This window comes from Podarcis liolepis, assembly GCF_965112155.1.
Source record: "Podarcis liolepis genome assembly, chromosome: 9".
Taxonomy (NCBI): domain Eukaryota; kingdom Metazoa; phylum Chordata; class Lepidosauria; order Squamata; family Lacertidae; genus Podarcis; species Podarcis liolepis.
This window is the reverse complement of record NC_139564.1, coordinates 43986244-44003150: the sequence shown is the minus strand read 5'-3', so window position 1 is coordinate 44003150 and position 16907 is coordinate 43986244. Positions and strand designations below refer to the sequence as shown.

General features: G+C 41.0%; 2 protein-coding genes across 27 annotated transcripts in view; both read right to left on the bottom strand.

The window, feature by feature from the left end:
- The window catches only part of LOC310714743 (uncharacterized protein), a 108642-nt gene extending 105237 nt beyond the window's left edge, over nucleotides 1-3405 (bottom strand). For 4 of the 26 annotated variants that reach the window (XR_014529999.1, XR_014530002.1, XR_014530003.1 and 1 more), the window contains exon 1: nucleotides 2838-2852. Coding sequence is in view for 10 of the 26 variants with exons in the window: in XM_083520356.1 (XP_083376482.1) it covers nucleotides 2838-3058 (221 nt within the window). In the remaining 16 variants the exon portion in view is untranslated. Of the gene's footprint in view, nucleotides 1-1067; nucleotides 1732-2837 lie in introns of those variants that run through there. The other 22 variants (XR_014530012.1, XR_014530013.1, XR_014530014.1 and 19 more) reach the window with 17 other exon arrangements.
- Nucleotides 3406-10712: 7307 nt separating this feature from the next.
- The window catches only part of CPE (carboxypeptidase E), a 73767-nt gene continuing 67572 nt past the window's right edge, over nucleotides 10713-16907 (bottom strand). The window contains exons 6-9 of the mRNA XM_083520307.1: nucleotides 15268-15407; nucleotides 12655-12754; nucleotides 11896-12014; nucleotides 10713-11472 (exon numbers count right to left, since the gene is read on the bottom strand). Of these exons, the coding sequence (XP_083376433.1) occupies nucleotides 11374-11472; nucleotides 11896-12014; nucleotides 12655-12754; nucleotides 15268-15407 (458 nt within the window). The 3' untranslated portion in view covers nucleotides 10713-11373. The remainder of the gene's footprint in view (nucleotides 11473-11895; nucleotides 12015-12654; nucleotides 12755-15267; nucleotides 15408-16907) is intronic.

The following is a 16907-nucleotide window of genomic DNA, read 5'->3' as shown; positions in this document are numbered from 1 at the left end:
AAAACCAAAAACCTTGGCATCGGCCTCATAGCTTACTGGCAGCCACTGCAGCCCGTTTAGGAGTAGTGTAATATGGATGCAACTGGAGACTCCGCTGAGTAACCTCACTGCAGCATTCTGCACCAGCTTCCAGATCAACCTCAAGGGAAGCCCCACACAGAAAGCATTACAGTAATCCAACCCACAGACCCAGCGTCAGCACTTAGGCTTGCATGGGAATGCCAGGCTGGCCCAAAGGGGCTGACTCTGGCAGATGCAACATTCTTCTCCACTCCATTATTGTTTTTTAAAACAAAAACAAAAACAAAAAATAATAGTCAGCAGTAGCTGGCTAGGAATGCACATTTTTATAGATGCTAATTTTATTATTTTTACTTAAAATATATATTATCCTTTTCTACAATAACTGGTGCTTTTTCCCAATATGTTCAGCATCTGGGAAGCAGAAGCAAACTTAATTTAGTGTGCTCGTAATAGTGCTAAGATTTAAGTGAGTTTAAAATTTGTTTGGTTTTGCATGTATTTACTTAAGCCTGGGTTGTTGCTGTTGTTGTTTGTAATATCAAAAAACTGTAGGTTTTTGTCATTTCTGAATTTACTGACATGTTCTGTATTCTGTATATTTGTATTTTTCATTGCTTCAGTATTTTGATGTTCAAGGTGCAAAAAGTGGCATATAAGCACACTTAATAAATCAAAATGCAAAATCAGAGTTAGGCAAATTTGTTTTGTTTTTCTCTACCTTCCCAAGAATATAGAAGCAGTTGTAAAGGGAGGTGGGGAAAGAAGATAAAAGTCAATTTGTGCTTAATGCACACTACCATCTAACGCACACAAACATACACACAGAGCAAACAATTAAATCCAGGGTCTACAATTGTCTAGCTGCACCACTGACAGGTCCCAAGCAACATTCATGGCAGAGGTTCAATTAAACCCCTTCATAAATCATGAAATGGTCTGTGAAGGCTTCGACCACTTTAGAGTATACTGAGCTTTGTGTTACTGTATTCACAAGATATTTAATCAGCTTGAGCCCCCCTCGCAGAATAGATTCCTGTACTCACATGGCAATTCTGGTTTTGCATGTAAAATGGAGGCTTCTCCGGCTTTCGAAAGGCCTAATCCACATTTCAGATGGCTGGGAATCAAACTGTGCTGCTGGTGGAGACTTGACTGTTTCCAATGTGGCCTGGGGAGGGAAACGTGACTGTGATGTCACAGTTCGTTCTCTCCATTCCAGCGATGTTTCTTTTACAGCGCCTTCTTCAAACTGTCCTCAGGCTCCCCTTGCTGTACTCCTCCTGGCATTTTATGAGCACCTGAGGGATTTGAGACCTTTGGGGGCTTGCTTTTAACTTGCAGGACCTAGTTTTGTTGAGCTAGCAGCAGGTTTATCGGCCGCTTTTGACAGAAGTGGGACAGACTTCTGCAACTGACCACAAGCAGAGCTGCCCCTTCCTGATGACATCATCAAGCTGGGTGAAAGTTTACTCTTATCTATGACTTTTGTTTATTAATAAAATAATTATACACCGCTGGATTGTTGAAAACAACAAAAACAAACCCCTCGGAGTGGTTCCCCAAAAAGCAGTTTACCACATTTATATCCCATCTTTCTTCCAGTGAGCTCAAGGTGGCAATACAGCGATACCTCAGGTTACATATGCTTCAGGTTACATATGCTTCAGGTTACAGACTCCGCTAACCCAGAAATGGTGCTTCAGGTTAAGAACATTGCTTCAGGATGAGAACAGAAATCGTGCTCCGGCGGCGCAGCAGCAGCAGGAGGCCCCATTAGTTAAAGCGGTGCTTCAAGTTAAGAACAGTTTCAGGTTAAGAACAGACCTCCAGAACGAATTAAATACTTAACCCGAGGTACCACTGTACATGGTTCTCTTCATCCCCACTTTATCCTCACAAAAAAAGAAAAGAAAAAAACCCTGTGAGGTAACTTAGGCTGAGAAGATGACTGGCTGACCTCAGGTCTTGGCCTATGAGCTTCGGCGCTGAGTGGGGATTTGAACCCTGTTTTCCCTCATCTTAGTCCAACACTCCAACCGCTATGCCACACTGCAGTGCTTTATTATTAAGGAAGGGGCAGGTGCTAAAGGAAATCAAGATGCACGGGGTTTTATAACAGCCAAAAAAGAAAAGAAAGGGGCTGCAGTTTCTCCATAGAATTCTCTGCCCCCAACGTGGCATTTGCCAAGCGGGCGTCTGAGTTTACGGGGTGAAGAACATAAGAAGAGCCCTGCTGGATTTTAACAAAGGTCCCTCTAGTTCAGCATCCTGTTCTCACAGGGGCCAACCAGATGCTTAAGGCAAGGCAGATGCCAGATTTTGGGGGAGCAGGGAGCACATTTGGAAATTGGAAAAGGTGCCGTGGGTGCCATTCACAAAATGGCCGCTGTGACGGCATGTGGAGGAGGCCAACCCATTGCAAACAGTAACAGGAATAGCAAACAGTCTCTCGTGCAGTGTGAACTTCTAGGGGGGATTTAATTAGACCTTTCGCAGTCGCCACAGAAAGTACTGGTGGGAACACAGGCCCCCAGAAGCTCCCACATTAGCAAGCCCTGAATTTAGAAGACAGCAATGCCAATAACTTCAAGGCAAGACATCCACGTCTCTTCCCCAAAATAAAAGGCCCTGCGAATGAACCGGTGACAGTTAAGCATGATGTGAGTGAATGCATCGGCTGAAGGATGTGACCTATTTCTAGTCCCATTAATTTTCATTACCTCTACACCTAAATATTATCTGAGAAGTGTCTTGTGCTTGCCTGCTAACCAAATAATGAAGTCTGAATTGTCTTTCATTGCTAGCACACCCACCTGTTCTTCTCGCAACGTGCTACGTTCGTGGCCCATCCTTTTGCAGATGTGAATGCAATGCCATAAATGAATAGCTGGGATAAAAAGCCTCTCAGGATGATTGATTGGCCTAACATTTCAAAGCACTTGTATCTGGCCGTGATGGTAAGCAGGCTGCATTCTGTTCTGAGGGATGCAGAGTATGAATGTTCAGAAGAAAAATGGTAACTAGAAGAGAACATTGGTGACGAGTGAACATTTAGAGAGGGCACAGGAAGTCTGAGACTGCCCTGTCCTCTGCCCTTGCTGAATGGGATGTAAATATTTCCCAAGATAGTTACACAAGCAGTCCTGAATATTCATAAATGTAAATGAACTGGATTAAATTAACCCCTGCAAAGAAATGTGTTATTTCACTGATGACTGTGGTGAATTACTCCCCCCCCACACACACACTTCTTAACTTTCTTTTTCAGTTTCTAAAAATACATATAACAAACAACCCTCATATACCCTGCCCCCAGAAACATTCCATGCATATACACTGTAAATAATACTGCCAAATATTAAGTAAATTTGTAAATAGTTTTGAATTGATTGCATCTGATAGGTGCTCTCCATCTTAACAGATTGTCCTAGAGTGAGCCATGGGTAGCCGGTGGTGAGAGGACAACACTGACCTTTCGGGTGTAATAAATAAACATGTGCCATTACAGTTTCAAGGTCAGCTTTGGTTTGTGTGGTCCTGAGCACTCTAAGATATTAGACATGTGCATCAACTCTGTTTGCAGCCCGAATTATGAGACAAATAAGGATGGTTCAGGTGAGGTTTACACATATTAAAGCTGAATTGCACCGTCAATAAAGCATTCTGAGTTGGATCAGAGATTCTCAAAATCCTGAGCTGCTCTGTGGACTCAAGTGCCCCCCAAAAGCTGCATTTCAGCATTTAAAACAAACCAACCACTTCATTTCATTTGCAAAGGTAAAACCAATCTGAGTAGGGAAATGCCCTGAGCTTGAGAGGTTAGCAGGTGGAGGGGGGTGGATCATTCATTTTGATGGACAGATCTAGGCTTTGATCACAGTAGATTATTTTCCAGGGCACTCCAGCTACACTGATTTGAATAGAGAAGTTTGCAGGTTTTTAGTAGAGATCATTATAGGGCCGTTCCACTTTCCATCTCCCTCAGTTCAGTTCTAGGGCTTTTTTGTATGATTTTTAAAATTATTATTCTAATCTTTTTCGGTTTTCCAACAAACAATATCTGCTTTGATTATTCTTATATTCAATTTATTTTTCATTAGGTTTGTGCAGACTTCTCTTCCAGCCGTTCCCACCCATCTTCTCCTGCTGCACATGTTTGCTTATTTGCTGCTTATTACACACTTCCATTTCTTTTTTCCTCCCAGTTTGCTGGTTTGAAATTTCATGCCCTGTTCCCACCCCCACCCCCCCGGCTTACTCCAGTCACCAACCCCCATCTCCCTGTATCAGTTTCCCTCTTCTGTTTCCTTCTCCAGGACCACAGCATATTCCCTCCCAATGCCTCTGTTTCCTTCCACAGGACCACAGTGTGTTCTTTATTCCTCAGCTTCCAAACCTACAAAAGGGTCACAATATCTTCTGCACCCAGCCACTCCAGACAAGCATCTCCCCACAACCAGCTTCCCATCAAAAGGAAAAAATATCTCCTCTCTCCCCCATCCTGATTTTGATGTCTTTCTTTCTCCCCTCACCTGTCTCCCTCGGTGCCAGTGAGAAAGAGAGGCGAGCCCCACCAGCATGTCATGGTGACACCTTCCTGTCCTCTCCTGCCCTCCTCTTCCTCCCAGGGTGACCTATTGAGGCTCTGGAGTTGATTTCTGCAAGGACCAGCTTCCAGTTCTTGGCTCGGTCCACATGCCTCTTATTCCCTCTAGTGGCTCAGAATCTCATCACAGCATGACAGTGGACCACTATGAATAAATAGAGAGAAAGGTTTGCTCTCTAGGCCTGGTACTTTCCCCAACACCTAAACTTGCTTGTCCCTTAACTTAGCTCCCAGTTAATTTGCTCATTGACAGCGTATTATTACCCATTTACCATGGGGTTCCTCTCTCATTTCACCAGTTTCAGACTGATTGCCAGCGAAACACTAGTGGGGAAAGTTAAGTGATCTAATGCTCTTCCTGCAAAGAGTAAAGAGGAACTACAGCACTTATCATTCTTAAAGCTGGCAGATTTCATCCATTCAGAAGGGGCAAACATGCCTGCAAATTGCATCCAATTCTGAGATAAAATTTAAAAGTTATATGTAGTTTTCTTAAAGCACACACAGAGAGAGACCTAAAAGGTTCCCTGTGTGAAAACTCCTGGGTGGATCTTCCTGCAGTTTGGCAGACTTAGGGGCACCTGCAAATTCCATACACTTCTGTGCAAAGGAAAAAGGTTAGATACATTTTTTTAGATTCACTATTATAGTCAATAGGGAAGAGACAGAGCATTCAATCTAGCAGATCTGTTTTAGGAATGGGAAATGGGGAAGACACAGAGTGGATCCAAAACAGATCAGTTTGCTTCCCAATGCTATAGACACAAATACGAGATGGATATTGTATCCAGTGCACACTCTTAGTAAATCTGCCTTAATATATTCAACAAGTTTATCAAAAGAAGAAATGACAGTAGGTTTCGTTTGCAATACGTTTGTGTGCAGACATATGTCTCCACCTAGTGATCACTAAGAATAAAGCCAGCCTCTAAACAAAAATCTAGAAGTACCAGGGAAGAGGAAATGCATCACTGAAAAGGAATACTAAGGAGGAAACAGATGACATTTTTAAAAGTTAAGAAAAAGATAGGAAGCTGAGTCTTTTGCAAGCATCCGGAGATCTGGTTGAAGTTTCATGGGGACTTTAAAAAAGAAAATTGGAAACTGGTGTGGAAATGAGGAGAACCGAACTTAGGATAAATAAAATGAGAAACAGAGAAGAACCAAAATTGACATATTCACCCATCCCTATTTTTGAACAAATACAAATTGAATTCTTTACAGTTGATGGAGGTTATGGGACATTCAACTGCTCAGTATGGGGTGGCTAAACGTCCTGCCCCAAAGTAGAGGTTCTGATACACTTTTTATTAGAATGCACTTTGTATTTGGATCTGTTGCTTTGAACCCCTTATTGTTAGGATTAGTAATAACTCTCTGTTTAAGCAAAATTCTATTCCTATTTTCCAGAACAGATCACCACCTGACATCTAGGACACTGAAATTTGTAAAACTGGCTTTAGGAAAGGAGAAGATGCTTACCATCTTGGATGATAATATATGTTAATACATGCCAACTATTTGTAATGATATAATTTTTAATCACATTTTAACATGACTTAATGCATTCCGTATGTTCCTGTTTTGCAGTTATTATTGCCTTGTGTATGTGAACAGCCTGATTGGCTAGTAAGCAATAACCTTATTGGGTGATAGTCAACTAGGCTTTACTCATAGTAGACCGACTGGAATTAATGAACATGACTAAGTTAGGTCCATTAATTTCAACCACCTGTTGTTATTAATGCCAAACTGTGAGTTGTGTCATGCTAACAGACCCATTAAAACTTACAGACATGACTAACTTGGATCCATTAATTTCAGTCACTCTACTCTGAGTAGAACATAACTGGGTGCAGCCCAGCGCTCTCACATTTACTTCTAAGCATTAACCAAGCCCCAGCTTTCTAAACCCTAATAAAGGTACACAGAGTTACATTCTAAGTCTTTCTGCCTCTCTCTGCTCCCCAGTTGTCACCCAGCCAAAAAAGAAAGGCTCGTACACTTGGCCCTGTCCCATAGTCCCCATTTTCAGATGCTTGCTGCACTGGCAAAGGATCTATCTCACCATGAGGAAGAGTCTTGCCACACAGCAAATATGAGTGTATATCTGCTAGTGGGGAAATGGTGTTGTTGAAAGCGCAGTCTTTTCATTTCCTATCTCGATTGCATTGGTACAACTTTCTGGTGCCAATTCATTTCAGATGTCTAAATGCCCTTATTTTCTTGCATACGTACTTCCTTGGTCAGATCAAATTCTGCTTATATCCAGACTGGCCAGTCTTAGTGTGTACGTGGATTTCTCTGTCTAGACCTAGCTATTTGGCAGTGTGCAGTTCCAGGAATTTAGATAATATGAAGCAATGAATACTTTCCTTGTGAATTTGGATTTGCATTGGCACCTTTTAACAGTACCCACCTCACTAGTAAAGAAACAGCTAGTGACCTAGTTCAAGATGCCTTCCACATTTCTATTTTCCCTTAGCTCAGAAAAAAGTATTTCAAGCTACATCTGGTGGGTTTTAAAAACAAAAAGCACAAATAAATACTGATCAGAACATTATGCAAATGTCTGGTGTCCTAAAATAAGATAGTGTATTATAAACTATCCTATGGATATTCATTGCCTAAGCTTTACTGTATATTATAGCTGGTCCACATGCAAAAGACAACATGACAGGCTCTATTTTTTACTGCTAGCCTTGGATGAGACTTGTTTTTCATTGCTTGTGTTTCTAGCCACTAAAGTTGGAGTTCAAGCATTTGAAGAGGCTTATTTTCCATTGCTTCTGCGTTTCTCAAGTGTGGAACTTGTGGTCTTCTAGATGTTGTTGAGACTCCAGCTGCCATCAGCCTCGACCAGCCTGGCCAGCATGGGAGTTATAGGCCAGCAATATGTGGAGGATCACAGGTTCCCCATCCCTACACTAGAGAAATGAAAAATAAGCCTGATCAAAGGCCTTCACTCCAATTCTGCATGTTATTTTGTTTTTCGTAGCTTTGTTTTTCATTAAGGAACTTGTGTTTGTAGCTGATGCCATTCAGGAAATACATAGTGGCTCACTCACTATAAGCCTCAGGCTATGCTAAGCATCAGAGGAGAAGGGCAGGGCAGGGTTGCATATGCTGCCTGCACCAGTGCCAGTCATTGATGTGGCTAATATTGTTTCAGCTGTCTTCATTCTCACTCCAAAAGCAGGTAGGGTTAGGAGGAACGGTGGCATTATCCTGAATAGACCATGCAAGAAATGCACTGAACCAGAATTTCAAGTGATTGCAGCGGATCATTCCTCATTCAATCCAATATTTGTACAGTTATATATGCTCATTGTGGTTTTTGTTCCTGTTAGACATGGTCGCCATGTAGAAATGCCCTAAATATTTCAGGGACCTGCACATATCAGCCCAGCTGCTTGTGGACTCTTGAGATACCATCTCCCAAGCACACTTTATGATGGCAGCAGCTCAGCTCTTCCTCCTGTCACCTTGACATCCTTGTTGAAAAGAGTGCAAGGACCGGAAGCAAAAGAATGGACTCCCTATAGACTGGTGTGGGTTCTAGTTTTTCTTTTTTCTTTTTTTGCAGTGTATTCTGAAACATTTCATTGATGCAATAATAGTGTATTAATGGAGGATTTATACTGAACCATTCACACATCATTCTGCATTATGGATTGTTCTGCAGTGCCTCCCCAATGATATGACATTATTACCATCCTGAAGGGGCAGTCTCCAGTTTAGCACAACCATTTGCATTGTTTTGATGGTGTTTTATGTTTTGCCATTGTACACAGCCCTGATTCCCCCCCCCCCCCTCATATGGCAATAAAGAAATGCTTTTATAAATAAATAAGCAAAAGTGGGACAACAACCACTCACCTGAACTCTTGTGCTATGAAAAGTCACAAGATTTAAGCAGGAAGCTATGGGCTGCACACTGATAGGAAACGAAGCAATACATCTGTCCTGAAACATTTGCGGGCGCAAAGAGCATTGAAAGTGGGGTTGTGTATAACCAGCCCTATGCCATCTTGAACACAAATCATCATGAATGCACAATAATAAAAAGGCCTTCTGGAAGGGCTCAAAGGCTAGTGGCACACCTAGACCAGTGCTGTCCACCCTGGCCAAATTCATACATGATGCACAACCAATGGTTCAGTACCATGTAAACAAGCAGGAATGAGCCACTGAATTTTGACTTTATGCACTCCCTAACCCCATCTCCTCCCATGCAGCTGGGAGAAAACTTTTCAGTTCAATTTTTCTTTCAAGGAATTCTGGAACAGCATTAGGTATAAATGAGAGGTCATTGTTTAAAACTGTCTTCACTACTGGAGGCAATAAGCTTCTGAATACCGGCTGCTAGAAACTACAGGAGGGGAGATGGTTGTTGAACATGGGTCTTGCTTCCAGGTTTCCCATAAGCATTTGGTTGGCAACTGTGAGAACAGGATGCTGGAATAGGTGGACCACTGGCCTCATCCAGCAAGCTATTCTTGTGTTTCTAAAAGAAACTTTCAACAGAGTTCAAACCAGGGTTTATGAAGCTGGCATGCTTAACTGTTGTTTGCTTTAAACCATGATGTTGTGTGTATATAATGACAAGGTACATTTTGTGGAAAGTGAAACTATCCTTTGTCCAAGTCACCATGCTTAAGAAGTTGAGCAAACTGGGACAATGACTCACAGTGGCCCTCCAGGTTCACAGGAAGAGGTCACCTTGCTAGGTGATATACTATAACAGGAGGCGACAGGGAATGAAATTGGAACCCACTCCGTGGAAAGAAAGTTGTTTAGCATTGAGTTATTGCCTCTTTGTCTCCATGGATTCTCATAGCAAAGACGTCTGCCATTTAAAAATCTTTTGGTGCAGTTAGTACCAAAGGAAAACCAAAGAGACAATTTATAAAATAGTTATGTTTCATTACTTCAACATGAAAAGAATATATTATATACACATGTTCTAAGTTAGACTAGAAACCCATTTTGAGGTTTAGCAGGATGTAACATCTGCGCTAGCATTAGACACAGAGTCTACTATACAGCTGCATGACAGGAGCATGGCTGCATTTTCTGGCTTTGCTTCAAAATGGGGAAATTAGTAGAGTTAAGTACAATGACTAACGAGTTTCAAATTCATAGCGTCTTCATTACCACTCACCAGGTGTCAAGATCTTTTGCAATAAATGTCAGAATAATTTCTCCAGCTGTGTTTGGACACAATATGCTTATCTTCATGATTAAAATGTATTTGCATTTATTGTTTCTCATATTTGGGTTGTTTTATAGTGAGTTATATACAAACTAGTGGGATATGTTGATAGAGTTCTAGAGGCACATTGTTAGGGAAACAAAATGATTGCTTGATCCCACACAGCATGTTTCTTTGTTGCAGTATAGTTCTTAAATATTAATTGAAGTTCTGCAAGCTCATTGTTGTCTCTTCAGCCAGATAGAGGTTTTCAAGGATTTGAAGTATGGTCCAATGTATAGCCCAATGTTCCTCATTAACAATGCCATCTGTTTCACTAAGAGCACTTCAGATGTCACTGCTGACCAGCAACAGGAGTGATATCCTGGGAAGTGCAGCACAGAAACCATCATGGCTGCTCTGCTTGCTGTTGCAGATACTGACCTACCAGTCTGTTATGGCAAGTTGTTGGTTTTGTGTTATATCTCAATCTGGCTTCTTTGTGTGGACCAGCACTGATCAAAACAGGGATTGCTCCCCTGAACTGCAAGCGTTGACCTGCAAAATACTGATCATCTGCAAACTCATTTGAGTAGACACACCCTTAGAATCCAAACTATTCATTTCAGCTTATGAGAAGCATGTCCCACTAAACTTGGTGCTTTTGAGTAAATTTGTTTGGGGTTGGGCTTTTAGGAGCACATGCCACGTACTGAATTTCCAGTCCAGTGGGTCAGGCAGCTTTTGGGTTAATATTTTGCTCTTTTTGCAAATTATATAGACATCATTTCATGCAACTCATGTCTACTTAATACACAAACAACTGCTGACAAATGGGATAGCAGAATATACTGCAAGCAGAGAAAACAACATGCAGTCACTATAGGGTTATTCTTTATCCATCCAGAAATTTTAATCTGATTACCAAGTTACTTGGGAACATTATTGGACAGAGTAAGGGAAAAAGTTGTACTATTCCTCTTCACTTTTAAATAAGAATGATGAAAGTTATTTCCACGTGAGTAGATGAAACCCAAGTCATTATACTTATTTTACATGGCTCTTCCACAGAGACATAAACAAACTTTAATTGTAGTAAAGCATCACTTACAACACCAAGCTTTTACTGCATACATTTGCAGTGCCATTATTTCATGAGACATTAGAAAACATCATCTGCTCACCTGCACTGCCGCATATCAGCAGCAGAAGTTGCAAGTGACTGCTAATTACTATAGTGTGTTTAGTATTATTATCATCATTGTGCTTACCCTACACATTCAGGATTTGTATTCAAGTTAGGTAGATGAGACATTCATTCAGATATTCTTCCCCTATGTTGAATATGTAGGATTGCAAACAATGGCATGAAAGTATCTAGCAATTTGTTTTTATGTAGAGCAGATTACTGGTTTTTTAAAAAAAATACTCAAAAAACTCAAGTTAAATATTGTGAGCTACACAAAATCTAAAATATAGGGACTTTCCACAGTACAGTATACTAAGTCAACACGTAATAGATTAAAAGCTGTAAATTCAGAGCTTCTGCTTAGAAATTTAAAGTTTCTGACATCATCTTCCACCATTCCATTAACTCTTCCTTTTCTTCTTCTTTTCTTTCAGACAGAGATTCCAGGTCAAAATCAACCTATGCATGAGAAAAATAATAAAATAAAAAACAAGATTTTTTAATGAACATTGGACTTTTTAATTGAAGTAATATCCTGAAATTTAGGACCTCAGAAATCGATGAAATGGCTTTCATGGTACGGGCTGCAGTCTTATGCCTGTTAACTTGGAAGCAAACTTCCACGAACACAGTGGGTCTTACTTCTGAAGAAACATAAAGATGCTTTCTCCAATTTAAGAAGAATGACAGGATATAAATTGAATAAATAATAACACATCAAATGTTCACCTTCTGTGCTCAGGAATGTTAAAAGGCCCTGAATATTACACAGAGAGCCTATGAGGTTACCTTGTGGGCATCATATTATTGCACAATATACATGTAACCAGTATGAAGTCACTGGCATGCAATACAAGGCTACGCCAAGGAGGCGGTACTTACCCTAACGGCAGGACTGAAGGGAACAGCCACTTTTTTAGTTATTGCTAGATAACCTGGTGCAGACCCAGTCACTTTATAGTTTCCAGGTACGAGCAATCTCCAGTAATCACCATCCTTAGCTGTGGAAAAAGCAGTATGTTACCACTTCCAGAAATATTCTAGAACCAGCAGGGGCAACCTTCAGATATGCATGGTCTACTTTGGTTTCTTTACTGCATGTCAGGGACAGGGCTCCCCAGCGCGACGATGAGAGGAACAGGGAGTCAGTGGAGGAAGAAGTAGTTTTGCTTCCTTCTCAGCAGTTTGAAACCAGTCACCAGCAACCCCCTTCCTCCTTAGCAGGAGAAGAAGAGATAAATTCTTATGTAAGCGAAAGGAGGCTGGAGAGAGGCCGAGTCGCTGATAAACAGTCTCTAACAATAACACAGGGGGGCAGGGAATGATTCGTCAGAGGAAGACGTAGGACGTCAGCCAGAACCTCCCCATGCTCATAGGTTAACGAGGGTCAGGGAAAGGCGTTAATCAGGGAAGCAAAAGGCGGGGTTCTGGCGAACATCCTGTTGGCGCCGGAGTTGGAGCTCAGATGCCTCAACGTCTTGAAAGAGGCAGGAGCCGTGGGAGCTGTTCTGAGTTTGACTAATAGTATATATGGGATTGGGAGTGGTGGGGAGAGAGAATGTGATTCTATTCTTGACATGCACCCATTATATAAGCCCCTGCCATCACCTGTTTAAATGTATCACATATGACATAACTTACCTGAAGTAATATCATGGTTTAGTCCCTCTACAGAAATGGTGGCATTAGCAATGGGATTGCCCTGAAGATCTCTAACAAATCCTTTCACCCCACGATGGATCTGAAAAAAAACATTTCTTTGTTATCAATGGTCTGTATTTTCTTATGTGCTCTCTGTTACATCTGTTAAATAATCTTTTGAGCCCTGTGAAGTAGGCCAATATTGCCCTCATGTTAAATATGGTGCATTCAGTCAGAGACACCCCTTCAAAACTGCAGGTTTATACCCTGGCTTGTTCCAAAGTGGTTAATCCTTGTTTTATGGTATGGACAAATCAGGAAACTATGGTTAAATAGAGACGTCTTTGAGTGAAGTGGCTGTATGTGCGAGCAAAAGGGTCATTCATACTTTGGCTTACTCAATTAAGCTGAGATATGGTTATCTGAATGCAGCCAGTGGCTTGACTAAGGCCATTTGGTGCATTAATGGCTGGGCTTTTAACCAGGGGCTTCCAAGCAAAAGAGTGCAGGACTTTGAGTCCAGGCATGACACGTCTTATGTTGGGACACCTTCTCTACTAGCTGGAAGTTCATAAACTCCAGAAACACAGAAGGTAACTTTGCAGCAGCAAAACAAAATAAAAACATATTGTCTACATAAGGCCATTCTAGTTTGCAGAATCTTTGCAGATGATTCTATGTGAAACAGTAAGTGCCTAACAGTTAACAAAGTTATCTTGTAGTGAAGGGTGAAAGCCTGCAATGCCCTCTGTATACATTTTACAAAGAATTAAATACGCATGACTGAATGCGTCAGTCCTTGGGAATATTTTATTTGGCAAACTGGGCATTTCCTCCCTAGAAAAACTAGTTTTAAATGTGTTTTTATTCGTCTCTAGTTTTACTCATAAACTACACTGAGTGCATCATAGTACCAGTTGCAGAATTTCCTCTAGTTTGGGATTAAATGACAAAGCGTAACAAACCAATAATTCTTCTATATGGATTTTTTTTTCCTTTGAGAAACTATTTATGAAACAGAAGGTTTCTGGGTGCTGATTACAGTGCTGTGATTGATCTCTAATCAAATCCTGTAATATGCGATTATGATGGCCATACTGGGAAGTGTTCACCCTTGCAGTTTTACAATCTATTACTTCTCATAGTTACAGCGAGTAAGCATATCCTGTTGCAAGAACAATAAGACATTTAAATTGCAATTCCTATGCAGATACTCTTGGTGAGTAAGCCTCACAGGGCAACAAGATTTGTTTCTGAGTGCACTTGCATGGCACTGTGTTGCGGGTGGAGCTGTGGTCTAAACCACTGAGCCTCTTGGGCTTGCCGATCAGAAGGTCGGCGGTTCGAATCCCCCTGACCGGGTGAGCTCCCATTTCTCTTTCCCAGCTTCTGCCAACCTAGCAGTTCAAAAGCACACCAGTGCAAGTAGATAAATAGGTACCACTGCGGTGGAAAAGTAAATGGTGTTTCCATGCACTCTGGCTTCCATCATGGTGTTCCATTGTGCCAGAAGTGGTTTAGTCATGCTGGCTACATGTCCTGGAAAGCTGTCTATGGACAAACGCTGGCTCCTTTGGCCTGAAGCGAGATGAGCACTGCAACCCCATAGTTGCCTTTGACTGGACTTAACCGTCCAGGGGTCCTCTACCTTTTTACCTTACTGTGTTGTTAGTCTTTATAGACCACATCTAAGTAGTATGCAGAGTAGACCCTAAGGCAATTAATTTAAATGAGACTACTCTGACTTGGTCAGATGCCACCCTGTATACTTTTCCCACCACAGTGAGATGACCATACTCGGGAACAGTACAATTAACAACCATTAGGCACTTTTTAGAAATAATAGCAGATATTCTGAGGGATCTGATGCATTAGACCTGGTCAGGCATTCAGATTCCTCATGCAACAAGGCCAAAGCTCTAGCTTCACCCCACTTCCCTCCACAAGGCAGAGGAATAGCTACTGAAGTAGGTAAACTTTTGAACTCGTGTAAGCTCCCATACAATTTGGAGTCTGGATCTCCCAAGGACTCTCACTGCCTGGGGAGGATACATGAGTATAGCAGACTCCCCAATTCAGATACCTGTCTCTAACTTATGGAAGAGCATGTACACTCATTCCCTCTCTTGCTATTGCAGTTGTGTGATGGATTAGAAAGCCTGAATGGGCCTTTTGTGTGACCTGTAATACAGTGCTGGTGATTCAGAAAACTAGTGCTCTCAGCTAAAAGTTACCAACTTTTAATAAATCTTTTGTAAACAGGACTGACATTTCAGTGCAAGAACACATTCTATTCTCAAATCCCCAAGCAGGGGGAGAATTTATGCAATTGTTTCTGAGAGAAAACCATGATCACATGGTAATCTTTCCTTGCCATTCTACTGTGGGGTTAAGCTTTCATGTAAAAAGGTAGCCTCATGTGGTTAGGTTCATAATTATATTTTGTAGTGGTTTGAACATAAATCAATATGTGATTAAATCCACAGTCTGAGCATATGGAGTGCAACTAAGCAGAAGACGGTTTAACTATTGATGAACAATTGGATATAACTAATCTGGGGTTGGTTCCTGCCCCACTTATGCCATGACTTGTCCTTCCTACTTCTCTTTTACCTGCTCAATATAATTGATAAGTGAATTCTTGTTGTCCTCCCAGTAACTCTTCAGTGTTTCCTCTGGAGGGAATTTTTCACAGCTAAGCTCCACAGTGATTTCAAAACAATTGCTGCTGAGGTAGTTGAAGTCCTGCATGCCTGCATTATAAGCATACAGACAGGTTGACATTTGGACAAGCATTGAGTTCTATGCAATGAAAACAGGACTTAAAAGATGTCTCTGTATAATCTCGAAAGCAGGTCTCCAGCCCTACAATCTGTTTTTAAAAGTCTCACACATATATTTCAGGGTTGTTGTTGTTGTTTTTTCAATTTTAAGAATGGTTTTCTCCATGGCATCAAAGTTTTCAGAAATGTTGTCCTCTCAAATTAATGTAAATTAGCTAAAGGCCACCCAGAGATAAGCAGATGTATAATATAGGAGAATCAGGGCTAACGTTTATTTCTTATTTGCTTGAAGTATTCACACTGCCCTTTAGTATATAAAACTCCCTGGGCAGCTAACAATTCACTCAATATGTGATTCTTGAACTCAAGTCAGATACATAATGCGCCGAAATGGCTAACTTCGTGCAATGAATATCTTGGCAGTCACAGCTCTGTGTAATGATTATATGAAGCCTAATATTGCATCTGGTGCGTATATTCCACTGGGATACATTTGGCTCAAAAAGTTCCATTTTCAGAAGCCAAAAAAACAGTTTCCAGGTATAGTTCAATTAATTCCAGATGAACAAGGAAACATGTTATTATGTGTACAATAAAACATGCAAATGACAGATAGTGGCACAGCCAATGAAGCTTCAAGAAATAATTTGAAACAGGGGTTTCTTCCTAATCCTGCAATTCACCAAAAAAGAAAAACCAAAGGCAATGTACCAGTGCTAATGATGTGGAGGAGACTTTAAAATGTTGGAGCCAATATTAAAGTGTGTGTCGACAGTACACATTACCAGCTGCACATGTTTAAGACATTATGAACCAATCAAAGACATATGCTCACCAATGAAAAAGGAAGGAAGGAGTGGGGTGATGAGTGAGTGAGTGAGTGAGTGAGTGAGTGAATGAATGAATGAATGAATGAATAGGAGCAGGCTTCTGTACATGCATCTCCTTCTGGATCAAGAACTAAATATACAGAATGTTCTAATGCCAACATAGTTGGAATGCCCTACATAGAGCTCACCATAGTCAGCACTGATCACCTGAATGGTGAGGTGTAGACCTGAATGTAGGTACTCTCTTATCATCAGGGTTGAGAACAGGAGACAAACGAAAGTAAGCCTGAGTTTAGGGGGCGGGGCTTCCTTGAAAAGATTGTCAGTGATGTCCAACTTGACAACCGTGCATTCAAGTCTCCAGATTTTGGCTACATTTTGTTTTTCATATATACCAAATATTTTAAATGTGGCAACTAAATACTCTGTGACACTTTAAGATTGATATCTCCAGCAAATTCTAGGGAGTGTACCAGAAGGTTATTCTCACAATAAAAACTGTTAAACACTGTTACTGGGTTGTTGCTTTTATTTTGATTATATATATTGTGGTTTTTATGTTGATCTTATCTGTGAACTGCCCTGAAACCTCCGGGTAAATAAAATCAATCAATCAATCAATCAATCAATCAATCAACGG